The 17,558-nt window shown below is 47.4% G+C and overlaps 1 protein-coding gene across 1 annotated transcript in view; it reads right to left on the bottom strand.

Moving 5' to 3' along the window:
• Positions 1–1,753: 1,753 nt before the first annotated feature.
• F9 (coagulation factor IX) overlaps positions 1,754–17,558 on the bottom strand; it is a 90,708-nt gene continuing 74,903 nt past the window's right edge. Inside the window, exons 7-8 of the mRNA XM_063937420.1 lie at positions 4,651–4,768; positions 1,754–2,410 (exon numbers count right to left, since the gene is read on the bottom strand). Coding sequence (XP_063793490.1) covers positions 1,860–2,410; positions 4,651–4,768 — 669 coding nt within the window. The 3' untranslated portion in view covers positions 1,754–1,859. The remainder of the gene's footprint in view (positions 2,411–4,650; positions 4,769–17,558) is intronic.

A 17,558-nucleotide genomic window follows, 5' to 3' on the forward strand; every position in this document is an offset into this window, starting at 1 on the left:
ACGCTAAGCCGCCGCCTACTGGGAGTGAATCTTAGCATAGTAAAATTGCGAACGAAAGATTCGCAATATTGCGAAAAGACTTCTCTGTGCAGTTTCTGAGTAGCTCGAGACTTACTCTGCCAGTGCGATCAGTTCAGTGCTTGTCGTTCCTGGTTTGACGTCACAAACACACCCAGCGTTCGCCCAGACACTCCTCCGTTTCTCCAGCCACTCCCGCGTTTTTCCCAGAAACGGTAGTGTTTTTTCACACACACCCATAAAACGGCCAGTTTCCGCCCACAAACACCCACTTCCTGTCAATCACATTACGATCACCAGAACGAAGAAAAAACCTCGTAATGCCGTGAGTAAAATACCTAACTGCATTGCAAATTTACTTGGCGCAGTCGCACTGCGGACATTGCGCATGCGCATTAGCGACTAATCGCTCCGTTGCGAAAAAAAATAACGAGCGAACAACTCGGAATGACCCCCATAGATACTACAGGCGCCAGAACAGATGCTTTATAAACAGATGATCTTTGCCAATCTAAGGCCATTTTGATAAAGAAATAGCTCAACTCCATGATGAAATGAATCCCTCAAGAAAAGCAAGAGGATCCAGATAATTTTTCCCATGGTAATAATCTTTGAATCCGTGATTTTCCTGAATCAGTCCTCATTTCTTCACTCCCCTCCTTCTTAAAGTATCTTTTCCTACACATCGCTCCAGATCTCTCTACTGGGGACTGCCTTTTAGAGACCACAGAGCCCTCAAGGCCAAACCAACATCATCTCTTACCCAGGACATTTTAGTCCATCTGCATATTTATAGAATGAAAGAAAAAATTCTCATGGTTACTCAAAATAATTTGATCACCTCCTTCCAAGATATGTAGCTTAAAATCTTCCAAGATTTATCCCCATCAATTACCTAGAAACACAGAGCAATTACAAAGCGTCATATGTGCTACAGATGTATATTTCCCTTCCTACTGCAAGTCTTTCCTAACAACGTGACAAACCATGTGAAAATCCAGATTCAAGGTCAGTATCTGCTATCCAAACTAGATATTCTGCCAACTTCTTCATCTTCCTGTTGTGGTCCGCCAAAACCTCAATGTATAAAGCCTCCTCAGCCGGAATGGTCATGAGTGACCCACCATAACAACAATGACTCTGACTCTTGATGATGCTTCCCTGTTATAATTGGTCTTTTTTTTTTTTTTTTCAAATTTGGACATACAGTATGTCCTGTAGATTACCTGACACAATGATCTCATGGACCTCTAAGTTTCAGTGGATTTCTCCTCTGTATCCTTTGTAAGCTGCTATGCTGATTGTTTATTTCTGATATGTTGTTTCTCACCTTTTTTTTTATTGTTCTCCAGTCTCATAGATTCATATTTTAGTCATGCAAACCCTGCTTAATATAATACTTCACTTCCCCCTACTGTCCCTTGTTCTGCTCCACCTTCCTCCACTTTTTCCCATTCCCCTTCCCCTCTGGCTTCATTCCCCCTCCTCTCTTTCCCTCCTCCCCCCTCCCTCCTCCCACACATATACTCTCCGTCGATCCTTTTGGATGACGCACTTTTTCCCTCTTAGGGTTTTGTGTATTTTTACCTCGGCTTTGTCCGGGCTACCGGGAGGCAGGCTACCTTGTTACTCCAGATATCTTGGATTACCACCACCATGCACCATGCAAAAAAATAAAAAATAAAGACTGGCTAGTAATCCAAGCGACTAGTTTTTTTTTTAAACATTTTTATTTCTTAAAATAAAAATTTTCAGGATAAATCGCAATTTTCAATTTCACAAATTTCCTTGTTCTGATGCCATGAAAGGTATAGCAGTTATATGTGTAATCCCAAAATGGGTTAAATATGCTTTGTAGTTCTCAGTATCCATTCGGTGTATCTAGAGACTCTGGTGTATACTCCATATTTATTTTTCTGTGCGCATTTGTCTCCCCAGCTTGTAATTCCAGTCAGGAACCAAGTATTTTTAAATTCGGAGGAATGGGGGCCACCGCTATCTCCCTGACATGAATCCTTCCCCTGGTCAGAATACCCAGCACAGAACATGTTCGTAGAGACAGAAAATCTGTGCGACCTTTTGCAGATGGCTCGGTCAACGTACGGAATAGCTAGCTTCTGCAGTGTGAGACCCGATATTCCTTGGAAAATGATGCGACCCCAACCAGTCACCCAGCTATGTGATTTAATCTTTAGCAGTTTGTCTGTGAAATCTCTGCTGCCAATGCAGATAGGCCTTGCATAGTCATTTAGTATCATTGGCTTTTCCAGCTCTACAAGTGCTATGTCATTATCGTATGAGCTCTTGCTGAAGTTGTATGATGGGTGGATGATCACTTTTGCCACCTTCAGATATTGCTCTGTCCCCTCTTGAATTTTAGTATTGTGTTCACCTATTGGATGGAAAACAGCGTTTAAAAAAAAACAGCATTTTAATAGGCATTCCACAGTCAAATCAAGAATGACACTTAGGCAGCAAGTTTTGGGGATGGTCAAGGGGGGGTTTGATTGTTGAGTTATCAACAGTAATAGAGATATCAGGTTAGTAATTATTCTTGGCTGGTGAAAAATGATTCATTCTGTTTTGGAAAGATTATGGGGGTCATTCAGACCTGATCGCTGCTGTGCGTGTACGCACAGCAGCAATTGGGTCTGAACTGCGCATGCGCTGGCGCATGCCAGACAGCCGACGGCTGTTTTTAACTAGCGATGATCGCCTCTGCCTGATTGACAGGCAGAGGCGGTTGTTGGGGGGGAGGGCCGGCGGCATTTGGCCGCCGTTTAGGTGGCGCGGTCCGGGCAACGCAGGCATGCCCAGACCATTGGGGGGTGGGCCGCAGCGGCTGCGTCACATCACACGCAGCCGCTGTGACCCGTGCAGTGACAAGTAGCTCCAGGAGCTGTGCTGGCTGGGAGCTACTCTTCAAGTACAAAAGCGCGATGCTTTTGTACTTCTGCGACAGGGCAGGGACTGACATACGGGGGGTGGACAAGCCCTGTGCTGGGCGTCCCCCTGCATGTCAGTGTGACTGATCGTAGGTGTGCTAAATTTAGCACATCTACGATCAACTCTAAATCACCCCCTATGTTTGAGGTGGCGAGATAACACCTAAGATGAAATGGCAGAAAAACATTCAGTAACGTGGACCTATACAGATGGTGACAAATCATACGATAGGTAGATTTGAGTATTATCTACATACAGATGATACTGAAATTCTAACGAGGTGATATATAATGGATTTGTTGTTTTACAGGATTGGTAAATTTAGTTTTACCCTTTGATCAAGTAAAGAGCTGAGAGCTAATGCACTAGAATAGGCAGAGGACTTAGGAAACTTGTTTTCCACCAGATGAAATGGGTAGGAATGGCCATCAACCATCGATGATTTAAAATCATCAATGGCCGATGTAAAATACTCTTACCATCGATGGGGGGAACCAGATGGTTTCCCGCCATCAATGATAAAGAAGCATCAAAAATGTTTTTTTTTCCTTAAAGGTTGCAGGACATGGAGCCTAGCTCCGCCCCCTGAATCACCCGCAAATCCCCTCCCCCTGGTGTTGATTGGCCCGCAGCCCATTGAATGGTAAAGCAGGGGTGACCATTGATGGTTCCCTTGCAGATGGTTTCACACCATCGAGGTTAAACATAAGCAATACCATCGATGGTTAACCCATGATAGTCATCCGTAGATATGGGTGTACAAACCCCACATGCCACAGCTCAAAGAGTGGCAGGTGGGCCTGACAGAGAATCTTGTTCCATGACAACTGAATGACCAGAGGTTGGCAGCTTATACAGTACACCCATGTTTCATTTTTCACTATTTTGTGTTTGGTTTGCAAACTGCCACACATTGCATGTGGTTTTCAGAACCTGCTGTTTGGTGGCTGAAAGCTAAAACTACATCCAATGTGTTGCAGTTGGCGAACCTGTAAACCCGAGCTTACAGTATTAGGGTTGAGACAACACTGTGTGGTAATATATTTGGGGGCTCACTTATCAACGAGTGATAAAACTCGTTGTGAATGATAAATGGTGCGCCAGCCAATCAGCTACTGTCATGTGTTCAGCTGTGTGCGCCAGCCAATCAGCTACTGTCATGTGTTCAGCTCCTAACTGCCATGTGTTTGAAAAATTACAGCAGCTGGAGCACCATCTATCATACGCAACAGGTTTTATCATTCACAACAAGTTTTAACAGTCTTTGATAAATAAGACACATAGGGGGTATTCAGAGGTGGACACAATTGTAACCCCCATAGTGCTGCTACTCAGAATCACACACTGTATTCTGGTTCTGAATGGGGTCCCTGCACCTACAGCATACAGGCCAGGTGCTGAGAAGCACTGGGCCCCTCCTGCTATCCAAGGACGGTCGGTACTACCAGGGTAACACTCAGCTGTCCCGTCTGTTATAAATTGAATGTATTATTATAATTAATAGGTAGTGGTTTTTCAAAAACATAATAATACATGGAATGGTTTGTATACCTTCTGTTTATTAAGAGTGGGAATTGTCCTGTAAACCATTTACAGTATTTCTATGAAGAGTGTTTTGTCAGGAAAACACTGTGATGCTGAGAAATCATCAGTAAATGTATTAATTTCAGGGAAATGAGACTTTACCTGCGACTATGCTGAACTGGACAGGTACAAGAAAGCAGTGGGCAGCAGTTACTATCCATTTCTCATTGACTATGGACCCACCACAGAAGCCCTCTTTATTCTGGTTGACGAGATGAACCTAGAAATGCAGCAGGAAGAAGTTATGTCACATTACTTCAGAAGTAAATTAACATTTCCTGTGCTAGAATTTTTTTATTGCTGTTATACTCAACACCAAGAAGTATGTTATTGTGCTTAATTAGATTGTAATTAGAACCAAGAGATGACTTCCGTCATAATTATATCCCATTTTGCTTTTTCCTCATCTGATTTTATCTGCAACAAAAACAAGTGATTTAAGGGGGGTACACACGGAGAGATCCGTGCTTAAAATCTAAGCAATCTGACTAGATTGCTTAGATTTTAAGCACGGATCTGTCGTGTTTATGCCCCCCAGCGATAGCGATGCGCGGCACCGCACATCGCTATCGCCGGTGCTAGATTGAGCCTGCATGCAGGCACAATCTAGCGGGTCGCTCACTTCAGCGCTGTGTGAAGTGAGCGCCCCCCCCCGTCCGTGCCCCCCCCTCGCTCAGCACATCGCGCTGTGCTGAGCGGGGCGAGAGATTTGTGCTGAGTGGTCTGTGTTAAGATCGCTCAGCATACATCTCTCCCGTCAGTACTGGCCTTTAAGGGGGGTACACACGGAGCGATAATCTAAGCAATCTGACTAGATTGCTTAGATTTTCAGCAAGATCGCTCCGTGTGTAACAGCGATAGCGATGCGCAGCCCCGCGCATCGCTATAGCTGCTGCTAGATTGGCCTGCATGCAGGCCAATCTAGCGGGTCGCTCACTTCACCCGCTGGGTGAAGTGAGCGGCCCCCCCGTCTCCCCCCGCACGCTCAGCACAGATTGCGCTGTGCTGAGCGCCGGGAGAGATGTGTGCTGAGCGGTTCGCTCAGCACACATCTCTCCAGCATCGGGCCGTGAGTACTGGCCTTAAGTTACGCCTTATGGAAGATATAAAGGGCCTGACTCTGGGTGGCAAGAAGAAGCGCACACAGAGCCTACTGTACAGATGTGTCCACTTACATCTTTGCTTTTTTACAAATTTGGCACAACATGCAAAACACGGCTAAGCTGTTTTACACGAGTAGCGAGTGGATGAATTTTAAAATTTTTGTTTGCCATAATAGAAGAATATGTATAAAGTAACATATTAAAGAAGCAAATTAAGAAAAATCACAAGGCATGGTTAAATCTCTGAGTCTATGGCATGCAAAACTGTGCAATACATGGTGGGATATAGCAAAGATGTATATGGACACATCTGTATGTCACCAGTCTACGACTTTATGCATATGCCGATACATTGTGCAAGTTTCAGTGTCTGTACATACTGTAATACTGATTGATGTACCCATAGAGGTGTAACACCCCCAGGGTTGGAAGGGTATATCTAAATGGTTGAGATAGGTATCACAGGTGTTGGGTGGCTATGTGATGATCCTTTCCCCTGAAATGTTGCTCCCCGTACCTTGTCCCATAATATTGTGTCCAAAAATTATACATTTGAGATTTTACAGCAGCTGCCACAGAACAGTCAAGTTCTCAATCTCAGCCAGAGGCATAGTAAGAGAGGAGAGAAGCCCGTGTGCAGCCTCCATTCGAGCTCCCTCCTCTCTATCCGGAGGCCAGAGTCTACTGCACATACACAGGTCTCGGGAAAATGCTAATTGCCAGGAAAGTTGTTATTGCAATAATTTTCTACATGATTTATGCAGCGCTGCCAATGTCCAGAGTGGTATTAAAGAACATGGGTGTGTGTTGTGGGCCGTCCTGGACCCAAGGACCTGTGTGCACCCATTATAGATCCGTCACTGGTCTCAGCTGGCATAAAACTGGAGAAATATATATATGATCTTGTTTGATTACTACAGTACTTTTTTTTTCATATATTGTTTGGTATAAGTGATCTCAAGCTCCAAAGACACTGGAGTGGTTTCCTGCATTAACATACTACTAATGATTTGGTATGAACAAGGCCCCATTATAGGCACATACTGTATATGAGCAGTGTCTGGTTTTACAAATCTGATATTGTGAATGGGGGTTAGGTAGGACCACACCCCTTATTTAGGGCTTGATTTTGAGGCACACGCAATGAGTACAACGATTGTTTTGCTGCTGTGCGTGTGTGAACGCACAGAGGCGCTGTAACAAAGATGTCTCCTCTGGTGTTCCTGGGTGGTGACTGGGAGGTGGCTAAACGAATGCACAGAGATGGTCCATTTTATAAGCATGTTATGGGAATGTCACGGGTGTGCAGCTGAAGTGTTTACATATACAGGCGCACAGTCGTTCAGTTTGGAGGCCATACATGCAAAATCTGCACCTGCCAGTGGTGGTCTGGGCTGGGGGGCAAGGTGCCATGAGCCCCCCAGGCTGCAGCTGCTTTGAACGCTTTTGGCCAGGTGTCTAATCGGCCCAAATAGTAATTGTGATCATGCCATTGGCCACCATGAGAGTCTGAGACCAATCAGGAGCATCATTGACTAATAGGAGCAGAGGCGGAGCTGATAGGACTAGGGACAACCACAGCATAACAGGCTGCTGGTTGGCTGAGAATGGCTGTCTCTCAGCAAACCAGAGGCCTGTAGCCATGGTAATGGCTGCTGATTGGATTAAACAGAACCACAAGGTTGGGAAGCAGTGTTGTCCCCTTCTCTGTCTGTCCTCTGCTGCCTGGCATGCTCTCTATGTCCCCCGCTGCTTGAGATCAGCTTCCTGGCTCTCCATGGTGCTCAAGCAGCTCTGGCTACTGGGTCCTCTGTGTGATCCTCCCAGCTCCAGAGCTGCCACAGTGGATTTGTCTGTGGGGATGGTGCTGCTGCTCCCCCTTGTGCATGGCCAGTGTTGCAGGTGAGTGCCTGCGCTGCTTCCATAGTGTTGCCCCTGTGTGGTGCCATGAGCCCCGCTGTCTACTACTCTCCCCCCTTTGTCCCTTTATCTCCCCCCTGTGTCCCCTACTATCTCCTCTGTGGCCCACTCTCCCCTCTGTGGCCCCAATCTTCCCTCTGTGGCCCCACTCTCTCTGTGTCCCCTACTCTCCCCCTGTGGTCTCACTCTTCCCCATGTGGCCTCACTCTCCCCTACTCTCCCCTCTGTGGCCCCACTCTAATCCCTTTGGATATTCTTAACATATGTATAAGGAGCTCTGCGATCTGGCGTACCCTGTATATGGTGCCCTGCTTTCTGGTGTAACAGGTATAAGGGGCTCTGCTGTCTGGCATAATGTGTATAAGGGGCTCTGTTGTCTGGCATAACGTGTATAAGGGGCTCTGCTGTCTGGTGTAACATGTATAAGGGGCTTTGTTGTCTGGCGTAATGTGTATAAGGTGCTCTGCTGTCTGGTGTAACGTGTATAATGGGCTCTGCTGTCTGGTGTAACTTGTATAAGGGGCTCTGCTTTCTGGCATAATGTGTATGAGGGACTCTGCTGTCTGGCGGAATGTGTATAAGGGTCTCTGTTGTGTGGCGTAGCGTGTATAAGGAAGGGGCTCTGCTGCGTGGTGTAATGTGAATAATGGGCACTACTGTGCGGTGTAATGTGAATAACGGATACTACTGTAGATGTGCTATATTCTTTTAAACTGCCATGTGTTTGTGCCAATGCTCTGTCACTTTGTTCAGCCAGCCAGCCTTTGGCCAATAATGGTGAAAACAATATTGTGAGCTTTGAGGTGGTCAAAATTGACTGGAAATGGATGGAAATGAATGTCACTGCGGTAAAAATACTGTAGGAACAAAAAAAAGACCCAAATTATGTGATTTTAATTTGTATTTATTTTTTCCATTTTTGAATTAAAAAAAAAAAAAAACATCCAAAACCAGTGAGGGTGGTTTTGACAAAACCAAAACTGGTTGACAAATTAAAACCAAATTCAAAACCAGCAAAAATGATCAAGCACAAATCTCGACTAGAATGTTCCCTGCATTGTATAAAGGTAACTAGAATGGTGCCTGTTGTATATCTGTCACTGTAATTCTCTGTGTATTGTGTAGAGGTCTCTGTATTTCATAGATGTCACAAAAATAGTCTGTCAGATGGTGTTTGTAGGTGTTATAATTGTTTATAGGTCTTTGCTATACAGTGGTGCAAGTAGAAAATTTTTCTTAGTGGTACTGATGATAAAAGTGAGCGTGGTCACGTGTCATGAGGGGGCATGGTCACACAAAACTAGGGGAGTGGCTACATGACAATAGGGGCATGGCCACATTATGCCACACACCGTGATGCCCCTTACACATTATGCCACACACTGTCATGCTTATTACACATTATGCCACACACTGTCATGCTTATTACACATTATGCCACACACCATAATGCCCATTAAACATTATGCCAAACACCGTAACACCCATTACACATTATGCCACACACCATAATGCCCATTACATATTATACCACATACTGTAATGCCTTACATATTATACCACACACCAGGGGCGGATCCAGAAGAAAATGATAGGGTGGGGGGTACCATGGAAGGGGCAAGTACATTTGCATGCGGCTTCGGTGCATGTGAGGTGGCGCTTCTTATACAATGCCCACAGTTGTAGCGCTCATTATGCAATGTCCACTGTACTGGTAGTGCCCCTTATATAGACCCCATAGTAGTGGTGCCCCTTATGCAATGCCCCTATTGCCCCCAGCAGTAATGTTGCCTGTAGTAATGCCCCCAGTTATTTAGCGCCCTAGTAGTTATGCCCCCAGTGGTAATGCCCCTGCAGTTATGACCCCATTAGTTTACCCTCCCCCCCTTTAGTTTAGCCTCCCAGTGGTAATGCCCCCAGTAGTTTGCCTGCTTGTAGTTTAGCCACCAGTAGTAATGCCCTCCTGTAGTTTGCCCCATTGTAGTTTAGCCCCTGTAGTTATGCCCCCCTTGTAGTTTAGCCCCCAGTAGTAATGCCCCCAGTAGTTTGGCTCCTGTAGTTATCCCCCAGTAGTTTGGCCCCTGTAGTTATGCCCCCCTGTAGTTTAACCCCCAAGTAGTAATGTCCCTGTAGTTACGCCACCAGTAGAAATGCCCTCCTGTAGTTTGCCCCCAGTAGTTAGCCCCTTTGTAGTTGGCCCCCCGTAATAATGTCCCCCAGTAGTGTGCCCCCAGTAAATGCCCCCCAGTAATAATGTCCCCCAGTAGTAATGCCCCCTAGGAGTTTGCCCCCAATAGATGACCCCCAGTAGTAATGCCCCCCCCAGTAATAATGCCCCCAGTTGTAATACACCCAATAGATGCCACCAGTAATAATGTTCCCCAGTATTTTGCCCCAGTAGATGCCCCCCAGTAAAAATGTCCCCCAGTAGCTGCCCCCAGTAGTAATGCCCTCAATAGATGACCCCCAGTAATGCCCCCAGTAGATGCCCCCCAGTAATAATGCCCTCAGTAGTAATAACCCCCAGTAGTAATGCCCCTTGTTGATGCCCCCCAGTAGTAATGCCCCCAGTAGATACTCTCCCAGTAGTAATGCCCCAGTAGTAATGCCCCCCCACCCAGTAGTAATGTCCCTTGTTGATGCCCCCCAGTAGTAATGCCCCCAGTAGATGATACCCCAGTAATAATGCCCCCAGTAGTAATGCCCCCCCACCAAGTAGTAATGTCCCTTGTTGATGCACCCCAGTAGTAATGTCCTCCCCCCGTAGTTTGCCCCCAGTAGATGCCCCCGCTGCACTGAGGAAGAGAAAACACAACATACTTACCGAGCCCCGTTCCCGCTTCCAGACTGCTGCAGTAATCCTCCTCTTGGCGTCCGCTCCTCAGCACTATGAGAGAGACGTCATGACTGACGTCTCTCCCATAGCACACGCCGCACAGTGACAGCGCCAGAGGCAGGAGCTCAGTACTGAGCTCCTGCCTCCGGCTTTCGGTGAGGAGAGACGGGCGCCCGCTGGTAACACAATCTCAGCGGGCGCCCGTCATCTCCCTGTGCGGCGCCGGGGGTGGGGATGGGGGACGGAGGACGGAGGCCACAAATGACAGTGGGGGCACGGGCCCAAGTGCCACCCCCCCTGGATCCGCCACTGCCACACACCATAATGCCTATTACATATTATGACACACAGTTATGCCACTGACACCATTTTATGTCCCACACACAAAAATGCCCCTTATAAATTATGCCCCAGCTACCAAATTCCTTAATGGTAGTCCGTACCACCCCGTACCACCCTACTTTCAGCACTGTTGATCCAGTTTTCCATACATTTCCCTTTCCAATTAAACCACACCCCCATTAGAGAAACAACAACTTTTAACAGGCTGGTAGAAATGTGGGCGACTTGCTTATTTCTACCCCCAGGTTTGGCGTTTCCTGCCAGCCAGCCCCTGGCACCTGTACTTGGGTGGAGTAAGCTTCAATGGAACAACTAAAGGTGGTATCTAAAGATGCATCAGGTGGTATTGTCACGTGTACGGACGATGAATGTGGGCATCTCTATCTTTGCACATTTATACACATGTATGTACACCATGGGAGGACTATTTTAGTGGCATTTGCATAAAGCCAGGCCCAGCGCTACCCGCTCAGCAAAGGGATGCAGTGCAGGTAGGCGCCAGGCAGGAGAGGCGCTCTACCTGCTCTGCATACCCGCTGCTGCACCGCCCTGTCCCCACTGCTGCTGCTGCTGTGCCTGTCATAGTTTGACAAGCAGCAGTGCCGGCAGCTTGAAGCTCCACTTACCCCCCCAACAGCTTAATCTTCAGTGCCCGTCCAGGGAGAAAAGGGGCGGAGCAAAACCGGGCAAAGGGGGCAGAGCTAAACGGGTCCAGGCTGCTGCAGATCCTGCCAGCCAGAATACTGTAATAGGTAAGGAAGACTGAGAAAGTTCCCAAATCTCCAGCACATTACTTATCGGCATAGGAGGCACTGTAGTTGTGGTAACAGTGTGTGTGTTTCTCCACGGTTTGCTATGCTGCGGCCCCAATCCATATTCACGACTATACATACTGAAAAAAGATAACTGAGAGCTCCTGATTGTCCCTATAATGTGGCAGCCTTGCATGTCCCGATTTTCCCTATGTCAGTGTATCCTTAGTTTTCCCCCTGTTGTATTTCATTCCAATTACATGAACCAACCTGTAAGTGGGACTTATGCCATCACAAACGTGTCCATCTAGATCAGTGCAATAATGACATTAGTAGTATAATAAATGTAATGGTATACACACTGTGAATGGCGGCTCTAGTGGTGCAATGTGTAACCATAGTGATATGCAGTGTGAATTGTATGGTACTGATATGCGATGTGTAGTGTGAATGATATGCAGTGTACCGTAAGCAATGTGTGGTGTATACTATCAAGTAAGTAGTGGATGGGAAGGATGTGAGTGAGTATATATATGTGTGTGTGTGTTTAGCTATTATGTGTACAAGTGCCACTTCTGCGGGCATTATACATAAGCATGCTACTACTGGGGGCATTATACATAAGCGCACTACTACTGGTGGCATTATGCATAAGCACCGCTACTACTGGGGGTACTATGTGTATAAGCAGCGCTACTACTGGGGACATTATGTGTATAAGCACTGCTACTACTGGGGGTACTATGTGTATAAGCAGCGCTACTACTGGGGACATTATGTGTATAAGCACTGCTACTACTGGGGGTACTATGTGTATAAGCGGTGCTACTACTGGGGTCATTATGTGTATAAGCAGCACTAGTACGTGCGGTGTAATGTAAATAAGATTGTGCTACTGTGTGGGATGGGAGTACTATTGAGTGGCCACACCCCTTCTTTGTGAGAGCACACCCATTTGGGGCATACCTTTGTAAAGTATGGGAGGGTGCAAATGTATAGTTTGCAGGGGGGCGCCGAACACCCTAGCACCGGCCCTGCATAAAGCCATAGATGGGCGACCACCAACAGACACAGCAAGGCCGCATCTGTATCTGGGTGGTCTTCAGTATGCTGAATGTCGGGATCCCGGCGCACAGTATACCGCCGCCGGAATCCCGACACCCGGCATACCGACAGATATTCTCCCTCGTGGGGGTCCACGACCCCCCTGGAGGGAGAATAAATAGCGTGGCACGCGTAGCGCGCCACCGTGCCCTCAGCGTGGTGAGCGCAGCGAGCCCGCAAGGGGCTCCTTTGCACTCGGCACGCTGTCGGTATGCCGGCGGTCGGGCTCCCAGCGCCGGTATGCTGGTCGCCGGGAGCCGGCATACCATACTACACCCCTGTATCTACAGGTTCAGCTTTATATATATATATTTATACTGGTACATCTTAACAGATTTTAATTGTGAACCTTCACTGTTTGAATTTACAAAATAAAATGTATTAATTGTAAAAATACTAACGTTGTTTATATTTGTAAAAATATCACTAATAATGTGATGCCATTAACAAGTTTGTTGTCCTTTGAGCCTATTAAAACTATCAGTGATCAGCGACTTTCACGCTTCTTTCTGTTTTTGTCGGTCTGCAGTGTGGTGTGGAATTGCGACTTATGAAAAATGGGGCATTATAGGATGTTACAGGAAAGAGTTTTGGATTAGGTATCATATACAACGATTTTAGCATTGTTTCATACCTCTCCATGTTTGCCTGTGCCATACCGCCCAACCATCCCAAGTTTGGTGGGAGGTTTGCAGACTCCGGGTGGGCCCCCTCCTCTCCCTGGCGCCGTAGGCTGTGGCATTGTGATGGAGTCTACTGCACATGCGCAGGTCTCCGGAAACATGGCACCCGCCATGGTCCGGAGACAAATTTCGTACTGCGCAGGCGCGGTGGCCATTTTGGGTGTTATTTTTGCCACAGCTGCTGTGGCTGCAGCGGCTGCAGTGCCCATCACGGAAATTGAAGTATTAAAACAACATGGGTGCAGTGCGTACGGTGTGGAGCCCCCGTGGACCCAGGAGCCCGTGTGCACCGCACACATAGCACCCATGATAGAAACGCCAATGCCTCTACAATATAAGAAAGTAGAAATATATATGATAGAATTGGAGCATTTCCCTAAAGTCATTTAGATGGAAAACCCAGTGGATAAGTATAATGCAATAACTAATATCCCTCGGTTTATTCATTCATTAGTCACTTTGGGAATCAACTTTTAGCAAAAACCTACATAATTATAAATTCATTAATTGCTTGAGATTAGTGATGAAAGACTCATTTATATCATTGTACAAAACACATTATTATTAGAGTAACTCAGTTACTCTAACATCTGTCTACAGTCTTTCTGCACCCACCCCATACTCAAAGCTTACAGTACAATCTCATACAAAATGTATCGGGGGAAATATTTTTGACACAGTGGCTAGAGACACACAGAGAGCGGGGCTCACTTTGCTGGTATGTACTAACACAGTCTGTCGCAGTGTGGTGATTACAGGTTTTGGGTGGGATGTAATACTGTGAGGGAGATGTACTAAGCAGTGAAAAGAGTGGAAGAGTGAGTTGCCCATGGCAACCAATCAGCTGCTCTGTATTCTTGTATAGTATGTAAATTACTAATGGCACTTCAATGCTGATTGGTTGCCATGGGCAACTTCTCCACTGGCTTACTTCTCCACTCTATTCACTGCTTAGTACATCTCCCCCAAAGTCCGAGTTCGGCGACTGTGCGGGATGTCGGCCGAACTCGGACATTTCTCTAAAGGGGCAATCTTGTGCATGATAAAGCCTCTTTAAAAAAAAATGTCAGAGTTTGGCCGACATCCCACATGGCCACTGAACTCGGACTTCATTACATCCTGCCCTTTTTTTGTTACAGTTTTCAGATATAATACCCTGAAGAATGAGGGGTTAATGGTTAGGGGTTAGGAACCTGCGGTCACTGGCTTGAGATGCATGGAGGAATATGGGAGGCACTAGGACCCAGCGGGAACCTCTTAATCGTGTACTGCCAGGCAGTTTGCAGGATAACAGGCTGTTGGGGGTGGAGCAAGGAACATAGGGGGTGATTTAGAAGCGATCGCATTCTGAAGGCTTTTGTGGAGTGCGCTCGCGCAGCGGACACACTGCGCGTGTGCACCCAGTCAGTGCCAGATTAAGGTCCACATGGGCCTGGAGCTGACATTTGTAAAGGGCCTATTGTGTGCCGCAGCAGATGATGTGACTATTGCCATGGGGGTGTGACTAGTTATGTGGGGGGGAGGGGGGGTGGCCATGGAGTGTGACTAGCGCCTACCTCGAAAACCTCAGTCTCATTTCTCTGGCTACAAGACACAGACTGCCTATCACTGAATAGCAGCAGCCAGCAGGTCGTCCCTGATTATTATTATTATCCTTTATTTATATGGCGCCACAAGGGTTCCGCAGCGCCCAATTACAGAGTACATAAACAAATAATCAAAACAGAAAAACAGCAACTTACAGCTGAAGACAATATACTGTAGGACAAGTACAGGGTATATAAACATAGCTTCATCAGCAGACGACACTGAAATAAATATCAGGGTGGCAGAGAACTGGGGGATTTAGTGCCGTCGAAGGGAGTATGAAGTAGAAGGTGGTTTAAGTTAGAGAGGAAAAAGCACATGAGGGAAGAGGGCCCTGCTCGTGAGAGCTTACATTCTAAGGGTTGTAACACACTAGCCGGCTGGCGCCGCCCGGCAAAAACCCGGCCGGCTTTTAACCGCTGCCGTGATGCAAAGACACATTGAGCACAATGTGTCCTTAAACACGGCACAGTCCCGGCACGGCTGCCGGGTTGCAGCCGGAACTATTCACTGGAAGGTCCGGCTGCAGGGCCGGCGCCGGGCCGACTTTGAAGCCAGTAAACCGTGTGTGTGAAGGGGATCTTTCACACACAACGGTTTTTTCCCAAGCCGTGTCTAATGCTGCGCATGCGCACAGCATCACCCACGGCTCAAAGCCGTCCTGTGTGACAGACTCTGGGCTAAAACACACTACCCGGCTTTTGCCGGCCGGGAAAAAGCCGGACGGATTTTTCCCGTGCTGGCATTGTAGTTAACAGTGTGAGGGCTAGGGTCCCTTCACACTGCACGGCCCCGGCTGCCGGGTTGCAGCCGGGTCTCACCACTGGAAGGTCCGGCGGCCGGGCGGCCGCCGGGCCGTCTTTGCAGCCAGTAAACCGTGTGTGTGAAGGGGAGCTTTCACACACAACGGTTTTTTTCCAAGCCGTGTCTGATGCTGCGCATGCGCACAGCATTACACACGGCTCAAAGCCGTCCTGTGTGCGAGACTCTGCCGGTTTCTCCCGGATGGCAAAAAGCCGGACAAAGTTTGTCCGGCTTTTTGCCATCCGGGAGAAACCGGCCAGTGTGTTACAGCCCTCTGCCGGTTTCTCACGGATAGCAAAAAGCCGGACAAAGTTTGTCCAGCTTTTTGCCATCCGGGGAAAACCGGTTAGTGTGTTACAGCCCTAAGGGGAAGGGTAGACAGACAGGGGTGTCACAGATGGAGTAAACAGTGAGCGTTAAACAGAGGGTTAGGATGAGATTTGGCTGGGTTTGGTGAAGAAGTGGGTCTTGAGAGCCCGTTTGAAGTTTTGTAGAGAGGTGGAGAGTCTGAGGGGGAGAGGTAGGGAATTCCAAAGAAAGGGAGCAGCATGTGAGAAATCTTGGAGGTAGGAGTGGGAGGAAGTAACCAGCAAGTAGGTGAGGCGGCATGCATTATACTAAGCTTTCATTCCCACATATTATACACAGATACCTCTCCACCTACAGAGCTCACTACCTAACACATGTATCACACAGATACTAGGCGCTTGTCCGCAGATCTCACAATCTTACACACATATCTCACATATACTGAGCCTTCAACATCCCCAGAGCTTACAATCAAATACTGTACATACTGTACAAATACATCACACATACCTAGTAATATTACCCAGTATTTACAATCTAACACGTGTGCCATAAACCTTCTAAACTTTTGTCCATCGGTTTACAATCTCATCTAACAGCAGCATAATCCAAGGTCTCACCGATATTTGTATCTTGTTTTAAGAGCTGACAATCATATGTTGCTCTCTCCCCAACTAGAGCTTGTTATTCCACTACACAGGTACCATCAGAGAGACCTCACCTACAACTTGCCACCTAGTACGTATCACACATCCCCAAAATCAAATAATATGATTCAAAATTCAGATTTAAGTGTGCAGGTTCCTTGCCCACAGAGCTTGCAAGCGCAGAGATTGCCTTCTCACCTGGGAGGGGCAGGTAGTTGAGACAGGGGCCAAAGCAGTGGCTCTGTGCTCTCCCAAAACTCTTTGGGGCCTGAGACGTCAGCGCTCCTTCCCACTGCACCAGGGCTGAGACTTTTAGTTTGACTGCATAGCTCAGGCTCTCGCCTGATAACAAGCAGCCCTGTCACAATCACGCGGGCCGCCTTCACAGAGCTGAGGGTAAGCACAGCTCAACTGCCCCTGGTGCACTGGTGGTTTGGCAGTGCTTGGTGTGGAATCACACTTCATGAGGAGAAGCCAGGTGGCTGTGAGGCGCATGGAGGGCGTATGAAGCCTTCTACTGCAACCACCAATTTTAACAGTGTTGCCGGCATTTGAAGAACCCCGTGCGAGGTTAATTTTTGCTGGATGGTATGGGGAGAGATTAGTTGCGGTGCGAGTGAGCGGGACCTCAAGTGCCCGCTGGCAGCTGGATTTTTTTTTCTCCTGTCTCCAGCAGGGGTTGAAGCTACATCTGCCCCATTATTAATTCAACACTGGCTGGCACCCTGTACACACTGTAGCTGTGCTGCGAGCATCAGTGTAGACGGACGCATCTGTATGTATGGGGTCATTCCGAGTTGATCGCACGCTGCTGATCAGGGTACTACTGCGCATGCATATGCACCGCAATGCGCATGTGCGTCGTACGGGTACAAACAGCATCGTTGCTGGGCAATGCTTCTAGCGACGAATCCATTCGCACG

The sequence above is a fragment of the Pseudophryne corroboree genome, chromosome 8 (genome assembly GCF_028390025.1).
Source record: "Pseudophryne corroboree isolate aPseCor3 chromosome 8, aPseCor3.hap2, whole genome shotgun sequence".
In the NCBI taxonomy this organism is placed as follows: Eukaryota; Metazoa; Chordata; class Amphibia; order Anura; family Myobatrachidae; genus Pseudophryne; species Pseudophryne corroboree.